This window comes from Lissotriton vulgaris, unplaced genomic scaffold, assembly GCF_964263255.1.
Source record: "Lissotriton vulgaris unplaced genomic scaffold, aLisVul1.2 SCAFFOLD_314, whole genome shotgun sequence".
Classification (NCBI taxonomy): Eukaryota; Metazoa; Chordata; class Amphibia; order Caudata; family Salamandridae; genus Lissotriton; species Lissotriton vulgaris.
The window spans coordinates 1,444,741-1,455,992 of record NW_028252733.1 but is presented as its reverse complement, the minus strand read 5'-3'; the positions used below and the strand labels follow the sequence as shown (position 1 = coordinate 1,455,992).

The 11,252-nt window shown below is 47.2% G+C and overlaps 1 protein-coding gene across 1 annotated transcript in view; it reads right to left on the bottom strand.

Moving 5' to 3' along the window:
* Nucleotides 1–4,616: 4,616 nt before the first annotated feature.
* Nucleotides 4,617–11,252, bottom strand: part of GTPBP4 (GTP binding protein 4) — a 211,195-nt gene continuing 204,559 nt past the window's right edge. The window contains exons 16-17 of the mRNA XM_086951152.1: nucleotides 5,551–5,694; nucleotides 4,617–5,459 (exon numbers count right to left, since the gene is read on the bottom strand). Of these exons, the coding sequence (XP_086807278.1) occupies nucleotides 5,307–5,459; nucleotides 5,551–5,694 (297 nt within the window). The 3' untranslated portion in view covers nucleotides 4,617–5,306. The remainder of the gene's footprint in view (nucleotides 5,460–5,550; nucleotides 5,695–11,252) is intronic.

Below are 11,252 nucleotides of genomic sequence, written 5' to 3'. Positions count from 1 at the left end.
AATGTACAGTTTTGACTGGTCTTCTGTGTCGGTGTCTGGGTGAACAAGCTCTTCCTCCACAGTTTTAGGCTTTGGTGCAGTAGCCTTTGGTTTGGCTGTTTTTGGGTCAATATGTGTATTGGGTTTGACCGTTTTTTGTGGTTTGTGATGCTTGTCGACAGGTTTTGTTGGTGGAATGTCTTTGGCTGGCTTTACCACCTTTTTCGGACCGAGCGGTTTGGTCGGTTCGACAGTGCCTTTAGGTGTTTTTGGTATTTGAGGTCTCGGCGCCCTTCTTCGGTTCGAGGTGCTTCGGCTCGACCGCTTTATTTTGTTCCACCCTAGGTTTCACTTTAGGATCGACGTTAGTGCTGGGCGTAGGCCTTTTACTGTTGTCGACAGTTTTTGTCCACTTGTCGATAGTCGATGTTACTTTGCTTGATTTGACGTTCTTTGTTTTGGGGTTCGATTCGATGTGGTTTGGCGTCAAATCGATGATCTTTGGCCGCGATGTGGAGTCGACGGCTTTTGGCTTTGAGGTCGACTCGACAGGTTTGATCTTAGGTGTCGATTCGATGGTCTTTGGCTTCGAAGGCCGTGTTGGAGCTACGGCCTTCGGCTCGATGACCTTTGGTTTAAATACTTCTTTTCGACGACTTTGTGTCCGAAGACTGTGTTGTCGACGAGTTTCGGTTTCAATGTAACCGGTGCCGTATGGCGTGTCCCAGAGAGCTCTTTGGATATGTTCTTAGCCGGGCGGTATAGCGGGGCTGTAGAACTTGAATGTTGATCTTGGCTAAGGCCTGCTGGCGATGCCTCGACCGGAGTCTCTGATATGGTTTCAGTGTCTATATGGGGCGGTGTACTCGCGGTTCGCCCCTCGTCGTCATCGGAGTCGTCTTCAACAGCTTCGATGTTTTGATAGTCTTCCTCAAGATCGACGATTTGGTCTTCCTCCTCGAGGTAATCATCGGAGTAGTGCTCCGAGTACTGGTCTTCGTCTCGATCCGATCCCTCGGCGCTCGCTAGTTCTTCCTCATCGTCGAAGATATTATCGGGCTCTGGTGCCGACCGCTGCATTTCTTGCCTCGCCGCCCGTCGATTCCGGATAGTCTTTTTCCGACCGGAACTGGGCACAGGCCAGGCAACTATCTTCTTTGTGATCTGGGGATAAGCATTTGTTGCACACGGGATGCTTATCAGTGTGCGGGAACTTCGAGTTGCACTGCGGGCAGTATTTGAATGGACTTCGTTCCATTGACGGCTGGTCCACGCGGTGTCGAGAAGGCCTCACGGCCCGATTCGACGACCGAAGTGCAAGAGATGTTTCGAAAGTGTATCGGTACCGAGCGCAGAAACAATACGGACGGATCCGAAGGCCTTTTGACCTTTAGAGAACAGTTTAGTTAATTCCGAACTTAGAGAGTTGGAAAGTACATCCGAACCCAATGGCGGAAAAAAACAATCTGAGGATGGAAAGGATGCCCATGCGCACTGTAGTCCGAAGGAGGAGCCACCTATCTCGTGATACTTCCAGGACAACAATGTGCAATCATCCGGACCCAACACTAGGCGGCGATCTATGCACAGATATGAATTCAGCAGCCCACATGCCTCGAACACTAACCTAACACTAGTGTCCAGGCTGAGTGACTGCTTTCACCTGTCACCACCATGCATGTTTCTGGACCCATGGCTTGAGAGCCTACTGCAATCAGGGGCCTGAAACAATGCACATCCTGGGACGAGGTACCAAGCCTCCCCCACCCCCCAGGATGGGCAGGGTTCACGAAGGTGAACCTTCAAAGGCTTGCCACCTTTATGAGCCTATACAGGCAACTTGCTGCTCTCAGCAACTAGTCCCCACTGGTTCTGACCCCCACTTTGGCGGGAGAACCAGTGGGAAAAACAAGTGAGGAAGAGAGGTGTGCCCACCTCTGCCAACTCCACCCATCAGGTGAGGGAGGCGAGGTGAAGCACAACTCTAGTCCACACCATCTTGAAGATGGGGGGGCTCAGCCAACCAGGGACAGGCTCATGCCCACCTCCAACTGGAAGGTGGCATAATAAGGGGTGTAACCACCCCAGGGAAGGTACCTCTTGGTCCCTGCCTTTTTCCTACCTGTAACACCCATAAATCTAGTATTTAGGGGCACCCCTGAACCTTGCTTCCTCAGACAAGAACCTGCAAGATGAAGAAGAAGGACCAAAGAGTGTGCAGCAGCTAGCAAGTGGAAGACATCCAATGGCTTGGCCCAGCCCTACTGGTCTGTCTCCCCCTCGAACCTGCTCCTGCAAAATTCTGGTGTGTCCTGCAGCCAGAAACCTCGATCACCCCGGAGGACCTGCCTGCTTTTAACTACAAATTCTCTGTCTCCTGTGAACACCGGATCTGTTCATCTGCAACCTCCTGCTCCGGCCGGAAACAGTCCCATTCTGCACCTGCCATCCACAGCCCGAGCTTGAGTGGGCAAACACCACGGGGAGGACACCCCAGTGATCCTGACCCGAGATCCGGCGACCCCTGACCTGCCTCAAGCCGATGCCTGCAGCCAGCCTAAATCCAGAAGACCACCCTAACCGCGACCAGGAGCTGGTAAGAAGATCCGACTCCAAAAGGCACCCCTGCACCCGAAGCCCAACGGCCTTGAGTGCACCAACCGACAGTGCCTAACCAACCCCTAACTTCCCAACTTACCTCTCGAAGTGGTGGTCGCCCCAGAAGACCTTCGTCCCCAAGCCTGCAGTGTCTTTCCAAACGGGAAGTTCTCCACTGAAAACAGGGCGTCCGATGTTGAAACAGCAATCTGCACCCGGCCACCCTAATGCCGCTGAGGGCGCACCTTTGATGCTACTTTGTTTCCCCATTTGCCCTGAGCTAAAGTCGAGGAGCTTTGCTCCCACAGCCAAGTGGCCTGCTAATCAGCAGCCACCAACCGGATGCCCCCTGTTCCCCATTGGATAACATTCGGCCTCAACACACTGCACCCAGCCGCCCTAGTGCCGCTGAGGGTGTAACTAGAGTTCATCATTTACTCTGGGGGGACCCCTAAGTCTACCCCCAGAATCTCAACTCCCACTACCAAATACGTACCATAAAACCGATAACCCTATTTTCTTCCATAGGATAACATTGACGGCTTTTCTGTGAAAAGTTTTTTAAGTGTGGAGTTTGAGAAACTAAAGAAATTCTTTAAAATTGCATAATCTAACAAAAACGATTTTACTTACCTGTTTTCAGGAAATGTCCCAGAGTAGTATCTAGGTATACTACTCAGTGTAAGCCTAGTTATCTCAAAAGGTACTTACCTGCTATTTTACTAAAAAGCCTATTCAAGTCTGTATACTGCATTTACTAAGTATTGCATTTCTCTGCATCCATACTGTAAATCAAACCAAAGTGCATATACAATTATCATTCCAACTGTATTTCAATTGCATTACTACTGTCACATATTTATTGCTTACCTATGCCAGACTTGCTTGGTTCTATAAAATAAAATAACTAAAAGATTATTTTCATACAAAAACAATTGGTCTGAATTTCAGTCTTTGAGTGTGGGAATTCATTTGCTGAGTGTGTACAACAAATGCTTAACACTGTCCTCTGATACTGCCTTACTGCTCGACCACACTCCCACAAATAGAGTAAGGTTCTATCTAACTTTACACCTTTGCCTTCCATTGGACTCTGGGCACCCTATACCTCACTTTGGTATAGTATATAAAGAGCCAAATTCCTACTTACTTCTTGTGCGAGAAGGGACTACAGCTCACAAAGAAGCCTGAAGACCAGCCCCTCTCCGCTGACAGAATAAAAACCAAGCTGAAACAGGGCACGTCGTGCCTGCACGTATACAGATTACAATGAGCAAGCTGCACGAAAAATAAAGGCGCAGAGACGCTATAGTTACAGCGAGCAGCGCTGCCAAAAAGCAGCGCACGTCGTGCCTGCACGTACAGAAACTCACTAAAGAAAAGAGTGCTCACGGACTCAAATACTGTATAACAACCTAACTAAAGGGGCCAGTTGCCATGGGAGGTTACAACTGAAGTCAAGGCGGTACTAAGAAGGGACTAACAAGCTTACTAAGGAATCAGAAGCTAGCATTTACAAAGGACAATAAAACAAGGCAATTACAAATACGGGCAGAAAGTGGGCGGGGTTTCTCCTCCATAATCCAGAACAACAAGTCTCACAGAGCTGCGCATGCACGCTGACTCAGGCTCGACCTAAAAAGGCTTTGTAAGAGTTTTGATCCGAAGAATAAATAAAAAAAGAGAAACAAGCAAATCTGGGGCAGAATTAACAGAGAAATTCGCAGCAGAGAAAGAAGTATCTGCCCAAAGGTTTTCAAGGCCTTGATGCTAGCTCACAAGAACTAGGAACGTAAGGGCATATGCAGTGCAAGCATTAAGCCCACAAATTTCGCAGTGCAGGAAGGTAAAATAATTACTTTGTATTTCTTTACACCATTTCTTGCATTTCCTTTACTATTCATATTTGCTGGCTTTGTGTGAACTCAAGTATAATAAAAATGATGAGAGAAAAAAAAGACCATTTCCAAGTTATCAACTTAGATTTAGTCAACATCATTTAAGATACATAAATATAAAAGCAAACGTGTAAACATCTCTCGTTATTCTCTCAATGTATTTATTGATACTTACAACATGTGTAACTCACAAATACATGATGGTATAAGGATGTCGCTGCTTAAAAGGTCTTCCTTTTACACTTATTTGAACTGTGATATGTTGAGGAGAAAAAATAGCACAGACTGACTGCCAGTTCTAACTGGCATGTAAAGCTTAAAAATAAGAAGCACACTTCTTATATGTCTGTTCTCCATACAGAGAAATTATTTATCAGCATGTTCCACAACATGATTAGCTTTCAGGTTATCAATGCATCAAAGTCCATTTGTCACAAATACCCAAACCCAGAGAGTCAACATAGATTCAATTTATATAACTATGGACCTATAAATGTGCACACTCACATGACATCTATTTAAAATAGACATCACAATGCTTGAACAGGAGTTTATAATGAATCCAAGTTTGGTGGCTTTCCTGGGCTCGATGTCCACTCTACGAAACAGGTAAGAGTCAAAAATGAAATTGAAATATTTTAGAGACGTATAGCTGTAGATCAGACGAAGTTCAGAATCCTTGAAGAAAGTCTATGTAGGATCTTTATGCTCAAACGTTGTTGATAAAATAAACCAGAAGGTGACATTTACAAATAGATATGTAGTTTGACTCTCTTTTGCACAGTCCTCAAGTGTCTTTTTTCCTGTTGGAGCATTTTATGTAGCAGATGTTTATCTTCTGTCTGTCTTGCCAGCTTTTCTTTTGCCAGCCAGCAAATGCTTAGGTTTTAAATCAAACACATGCCGATCTGCTTCTCCTTTCTTGCCCATGCGATTCATTTTTGTCTGAGATTTCTTCATAATAAGTTTTGCCTTTTTCACCATCTGTTTTGGAAATAGCAAAAATGTTCTAATTATATAGGATTCTCGATGCCCAAATAAATATAACGTAAAGTGATATTAATTGGCTACAAACCTTTGTGTCTCGAAGACCAGAAACATCCCGGGGGGCTCTAGAGTTGCTACGACTACGAGTTACAGATAAAGGTGGCTCAGATTCCTCACGTTTACGCTTTTTAGACAGACTTCTGGATCGTCTTGCTTGCAGAGCATAATGTGCCTAAATGGAACAATTAAAATAGAAATACAACTGTTTTGAATTCACTTATCCATGAGTATGACTTTCAATCATTAGATTTCAGGTGAACATATTTATAGGCAATAAAAACCAAAACTTGATTACAAATTCCTCAATTACGAGAGTCAAATTTTAACAGCTTGCTAGGAAATTTTAAAACGTAACAGATAGACAAATCAAAAATGTCCAGACATATCAAAACAAATGTCCAGTATTTCTTGCTAAGAATATCTGCTTTCCTTTAAAGCTATTCAAAACAGTGACTGTTTTAGTTACACAAATAAGTCTTACTCGCCCACAGGAATGTATGCACACCTAGTACATTTAAAGTTACTTAACTTCAGTAACGATGTAACTGGTAGACACATATTAGAAGTGGATTACTTGCCTTTTGAATTACCCTCATGCGTCAAACTGGATCTGTAAATGTTTCTTCAGCAGTACCCCTGCACATCGTTAGGTGGCAGTCGGCCTGCTTTTCGTCAGTCGTTGTGGGCATTGGTAGGACGTTGTGTGACTATATAGACGGCGCTCATGGGCGCTGACGTCCGTTCTTATTGAACAAGTTACTTACCTTCGGTAACAATATATCGGTATGAGACATAGATTAGTTATAGATTCCTTATGTTGTGAATTACCCCCAGGTATCAGACTGGATCCGGAGAATTTTTTCATCAACATTACTCCTACGCGTCGAAAGGTGGCGTCCGTTGACTGCATTCGTTGTCGCCTGGATGGCGTTGCAGCAGCTACATAGACACCACCCTCGCGTGCTGACCTCAGTTCTGTACACTACTTTCCACGCCAGAAGCGCAGAGCCATGCAAGACACTGACCACTGGTGTACAAAACTAGGGCCCTTAAAGGAAATCCTTAACCCTACAAGTCAGTTCGCTGATCGAGGAGGATGGGTGGGGCGGTAAGGAATCTATAACTAATCTAAGTCTCTTACAGATCTATCGTTACCAAAAGTAAGTAACTTATTCATCTGAAACCTTGTGAATAGATACCCCAGCAATACCAACCCCGGAGGAGGGCCTGAGAACCAAGTTCACAACAGAAAGTCCTGGAGTGCCCAGAGCAGAGCCCTGCTGGGCCAAAGAAAGGAGGAACAAGAGAACCTCAGACAGAGAAGCAGAAAGGGGATCCACAGCCTTTGCTGTGCACCATGCCACAAATTTGTTGCATCTGCAGTCGTATACCGTCTTAGTGGAGGGACGCCTGGCTTCCAAGATAACATCACAGACTTCGGGGGGGGAGGGGGGAAGGTCAAAGGCAGTCAACTGTCATCGCTCAATATCTATGCAAGGAGGTGGAGACCGGAAAGGTTTGGGTGGAGGACCGTCTCCTGGTGCTGTGACAGAAGATCCTCCCGAAGAGGTAGTCGGATCAGAGGATGGATGTCCATGTGTAATAGCTCGGAATCCCCATAAACACTCAGAGAATTAGGGTCAAAGAGATAGTTTAACGACCTGCCACAGTTCTGTTCCCCAAATACTACATATCAACTGCACAATGAACCAGGGGTCTCAACAAAATGCCAAAACATAAGAAGAAAAGTGAAAAGGAGTATTGTGAAAAATAACTAACAGGGGACCCTTAAGCAGAGCTTGGATTCCTATCCTTTACCTTGGTGATCAGTATCATCATCTGGTCATCCACCCAATTAAACGATATACCCCTTGATCATAAAGGCTATCTTCTTGGGAAAACTCTCTCAATTGGGTCAAGAAGGGAGAGCCAGAAACAATAGAAGAAAGAACGGATCGTGTGTTTCTTCAATAAATGATCACAAAGGAATTCTCAAGTAACTCTGAGAAACCGTTCAGTGCATGAATAGTGAATGCAAAATTCGCCGCGCTCTACAAATGTCAATAAATAAATAAATAAATAAATAAATAAATAAATAAATCTCCGCCTCCTTCATGTGACCACCCTATTGAAGAAGTGATGCACAGGTCACCACTGAACTCCGGTTGGGGAAGGGAGAGGGATCTGCCGTTGTCCCAATCCCAGTTCGTTAGCCGCCACTGCAATTGGCGTGCAGTGCCCTCTGAGATCTGGACTCAATTGGACAGGTTCCACTGATGCTGTGCCCACTTCAACTTCAGGTCCCACTGCAGAGCCTGCATATGCCATTTGGTATGATCCACCAGAAGGATGTAGGAGGCCATCAGACCCAGTAGCCCCTGTTGATGCACCTCTCTTCAGGAGGTTAGTCCTGACTGTCACCGTGGGTAGCTCGAGGTTGAGAGGCTCTGCTGCACTACGCAACACCACTGCGGAAGACGCACCCTCCTCCGTAGCCACGGTAGGATGAGAAAACATTCCAAGGTCTGGGGAAGTGTCCAGACCACTGGCTTCCCCATGCTCCTCTCTCCAGTCCGGGTCATATTCCAACTAGTCAGTCAAGTTCAAGTTCAGGGATTTATATAGCGCACTACTCAAGGCGCTTGGGTCTCCAGACCACTCCAGTCCTCCACACCCTCCTCTGGTCGCCAATTTGGCCTGAACGGAACACCAGGGTGGAATCAAGGCACTAAAGTACCCTTTGGCACCGGATCCAGCAACGGTCGACGCAGGTCTGGCTCTGTGTCCACTTTGGGGTTTAAGCGGGGGTCGACGCCGGCTGGGGTCACAACCGGCGTCTGCTGCGGACACAGCGCTGGTATATTCGGCACCGGGGAGGTGTGACCAGGTCAATTGGTGCCGATCTGGATCCAGGCCTGGATCCAAGGGGACCCTGCGGTGCCAGGCTGAAGCCGTCAAAGGCCCAGGGCCACCAACCGCGTCCGCGGGCCGAAGGTACGCCGGCTGAGTCTGGCTGCCCAAAGATGGCATGCATCGCTTCGTAGAAATTCTGAAGCTCGGCAGAGGTCGTCGCGGGAAGGGAGGGAAACGCGGAGCCACAGGAGGGGCAAAGCCCGCATTCCTTTTCGCGTCAGCCAACAGACTGGGAAAAGTCAAGGAGCGACGATGCTCCTTCGACTTTTTATTGTGCTTCAACTTACCTGAGGAGTGCGAAGACTTGGAAGAGGACTGGTGGCTCTGTGACCGGGACCTCAAACGGCACGGAGCCGACTGCCGGGCCTTCAAGAGCTTTCGGGACCCCTCCCGCAGTCGGAACACAACTTGGAGTCGTGGTTGTGTTCCAGGCGGCGCAGGCGGTGCAGGTCCTTCACCGAAAACAACCGTCCGCAGGAGCCACAAGCCTAGAAACCGGGCATCCCTACGTGCACCAGGAGTCGAGGACTCAAAATGGTGTGGACAAAAGTCGCTCAAGAAAGTCAGTCAAAAAGTGACTGGAGGTACTACTCTCTCCGGATCTCCTTTATTTGGCATGGGAAAATAAAGAACGGACGTTAGCACGCGAGGGCGGCGTCTAAGTAACTGCCACAAAGTTATCCTGGCGACCACGTGGCCAACGACTAACGCGGAGCCGACCACCGCCACCTTTCTACAAGCAGGGGTAGTGCTGATGATTCAGTCTGACACCTGGGGGTAATTCACAAGGTAAGGAATCTATTACTAATTGTTTCTTTCAGATATGACTTTCCAAGCCAGAAGCGCAAAGCCACGTAAGACACTGAAAACTGGTGCATCAAAACTAGGGCCCTGTAGGGAGTCCCTTTCCCTAGAAATCAGTTCACAGAGCAGAAAGGATGGGTGGGTGGTAAGGAAACTACAATATAGGTCTCTACCAGATACATTGTTACCGAAGGTAAGTAAATTAGTTGTAGATTCCTTACCTTTTGAATAGAAACGCCAGCAACACCAACCCTGTGGGATAGTCTGCAAACCAAGATCATACGAGGAAGTCCTGGAGGACCAAACAGGCAAAGTATCCATCCCTACAGACTCGACGGTCAAGGGAGTAGTGTCAGGTAAATGAGTGCAGCCTGACAGATGTCAAGGAGTTGACCTCCACATGTTAAAGCAGTGGTTGCTGCTGTTGCTCTAGTGGTGTGAGCACGCAGCCCCACAGGAAGTTCCTTGTTTGCCAAAGCAGAGCATATTTTAATGCAGAGGACAACCTATTGAGAGATGGTCTGTTTCTAGAGACGGTCCGTTTCTGAACAGCCCGACCTTTATCACTGGCATAGCCAACGAAGAGTTGATCATCCACCCAGAAGTCTTTAGTGCAATCAAGATTAAGAGACAATGCATGTTTTGGGCCCAGACAGTGGAGTCTCTCCTCCTCCTCGGAGGGGGCTATCTAGTAATAGAACTAGACACCGCTTTCGTTCGAAGCACCACTTTACTTGGCTGGACAGAGAGAAAGGGGGCTTGGAAGACCGAGCCCAAAGCTTGCTAACCCTATGAGCAGAGGCGATGGCAAAGGAAAGCAGCTTTTAGAGTCAGCAGCCTGAGATGACAATTATAAAGGGACTCTAAGGGAGCATGTAGGACTTGGCCTTTTTGGCTAAAGTTCCCTAAACTTATTGCTTACCCCCCTAGACTGTTTTCCTGACAGAGTTGCCAATTTAGATGCTTTGGGTACTTTGCCACTGCTGATCGGCGTCAAAGTACAAGGGTTCCCTGTGTAAAGTGTAATGGTAATTGGTTGGCCATGATTGGTATGTTTGCCTTACTAGTAAAGTCCCTGGTGATGTGCAGTGTGTGTGCCAGGGCTAGTAATGCAAAGTTGCACAGAGACGAGAACGCAGGCCTGCAGTGTAGGGTCTGCACGCAGTTTGCTAAGTTCGCATGTTGTCCTGACAAGTGCAACCTCTTGTCATGCCTTACTTTCCCTTTTGCGTACACAGTGGTCACCCCTGTGGTAGGTCCCGGGTAACCCCTGGGCAGGGTGCAGTGTAAGTAAAAGGCAGGAAATATACTGAGATGTGTTTTATGTCCTGACAGTGAAAAACACTCCATTTCGTTTTTCACTGGTGAAAGGTCATCCTGCCTATAGGACAGAATGGGGGAGGCTGGGTATTGTGTTTGTTAGTCTAGTTTCTCATAAGTTTAAAATGGAGAGGTGAAGTTTAGTATGTATGAACTCATAGTATCATAACCTCTTTCTATGAAAGTGGTTTTGTCACTGTGTTTAGAACCAGAACCACTCTTTTAGAAAGTGGCTGAGATTGGTGCTTTAAGCATTTCTGTGCGTCTCTGCTGAATGTGGATTGACTGTCTAGATCGGAGAGGTGAGAGTAGCTTGGGATGGTCTTGGCCCAGGGAGGGGATGAGATGGCACCAGGCTGACTTGCATCTGGAGAGTAGGCGGAGAAGCCCCGGGAGGTGAAGAGGCCTGGGTTGCGGCTATAAAACAATTGACCTATCTACGGCTGAGCGATTAAGGATCCAGACCCCCAGCATCAAAGGGAGAAAGGCGACACTGGGAGGGAGACACCCAGAACTGATTAAGGCATGGGTCAGGGACCCCTGAGCACAACAAACATCAAAGACATTTAGGGGTATAACTATGAGAGCGGAGACCCCTGAACATTGGAATAGAAATGGATTGAGACTAAGAAGGCTTGGACCCATTTTGTGGTCAAGAGGAACCTCTGCTAAGGAAGGAACAACTAAAGAGAC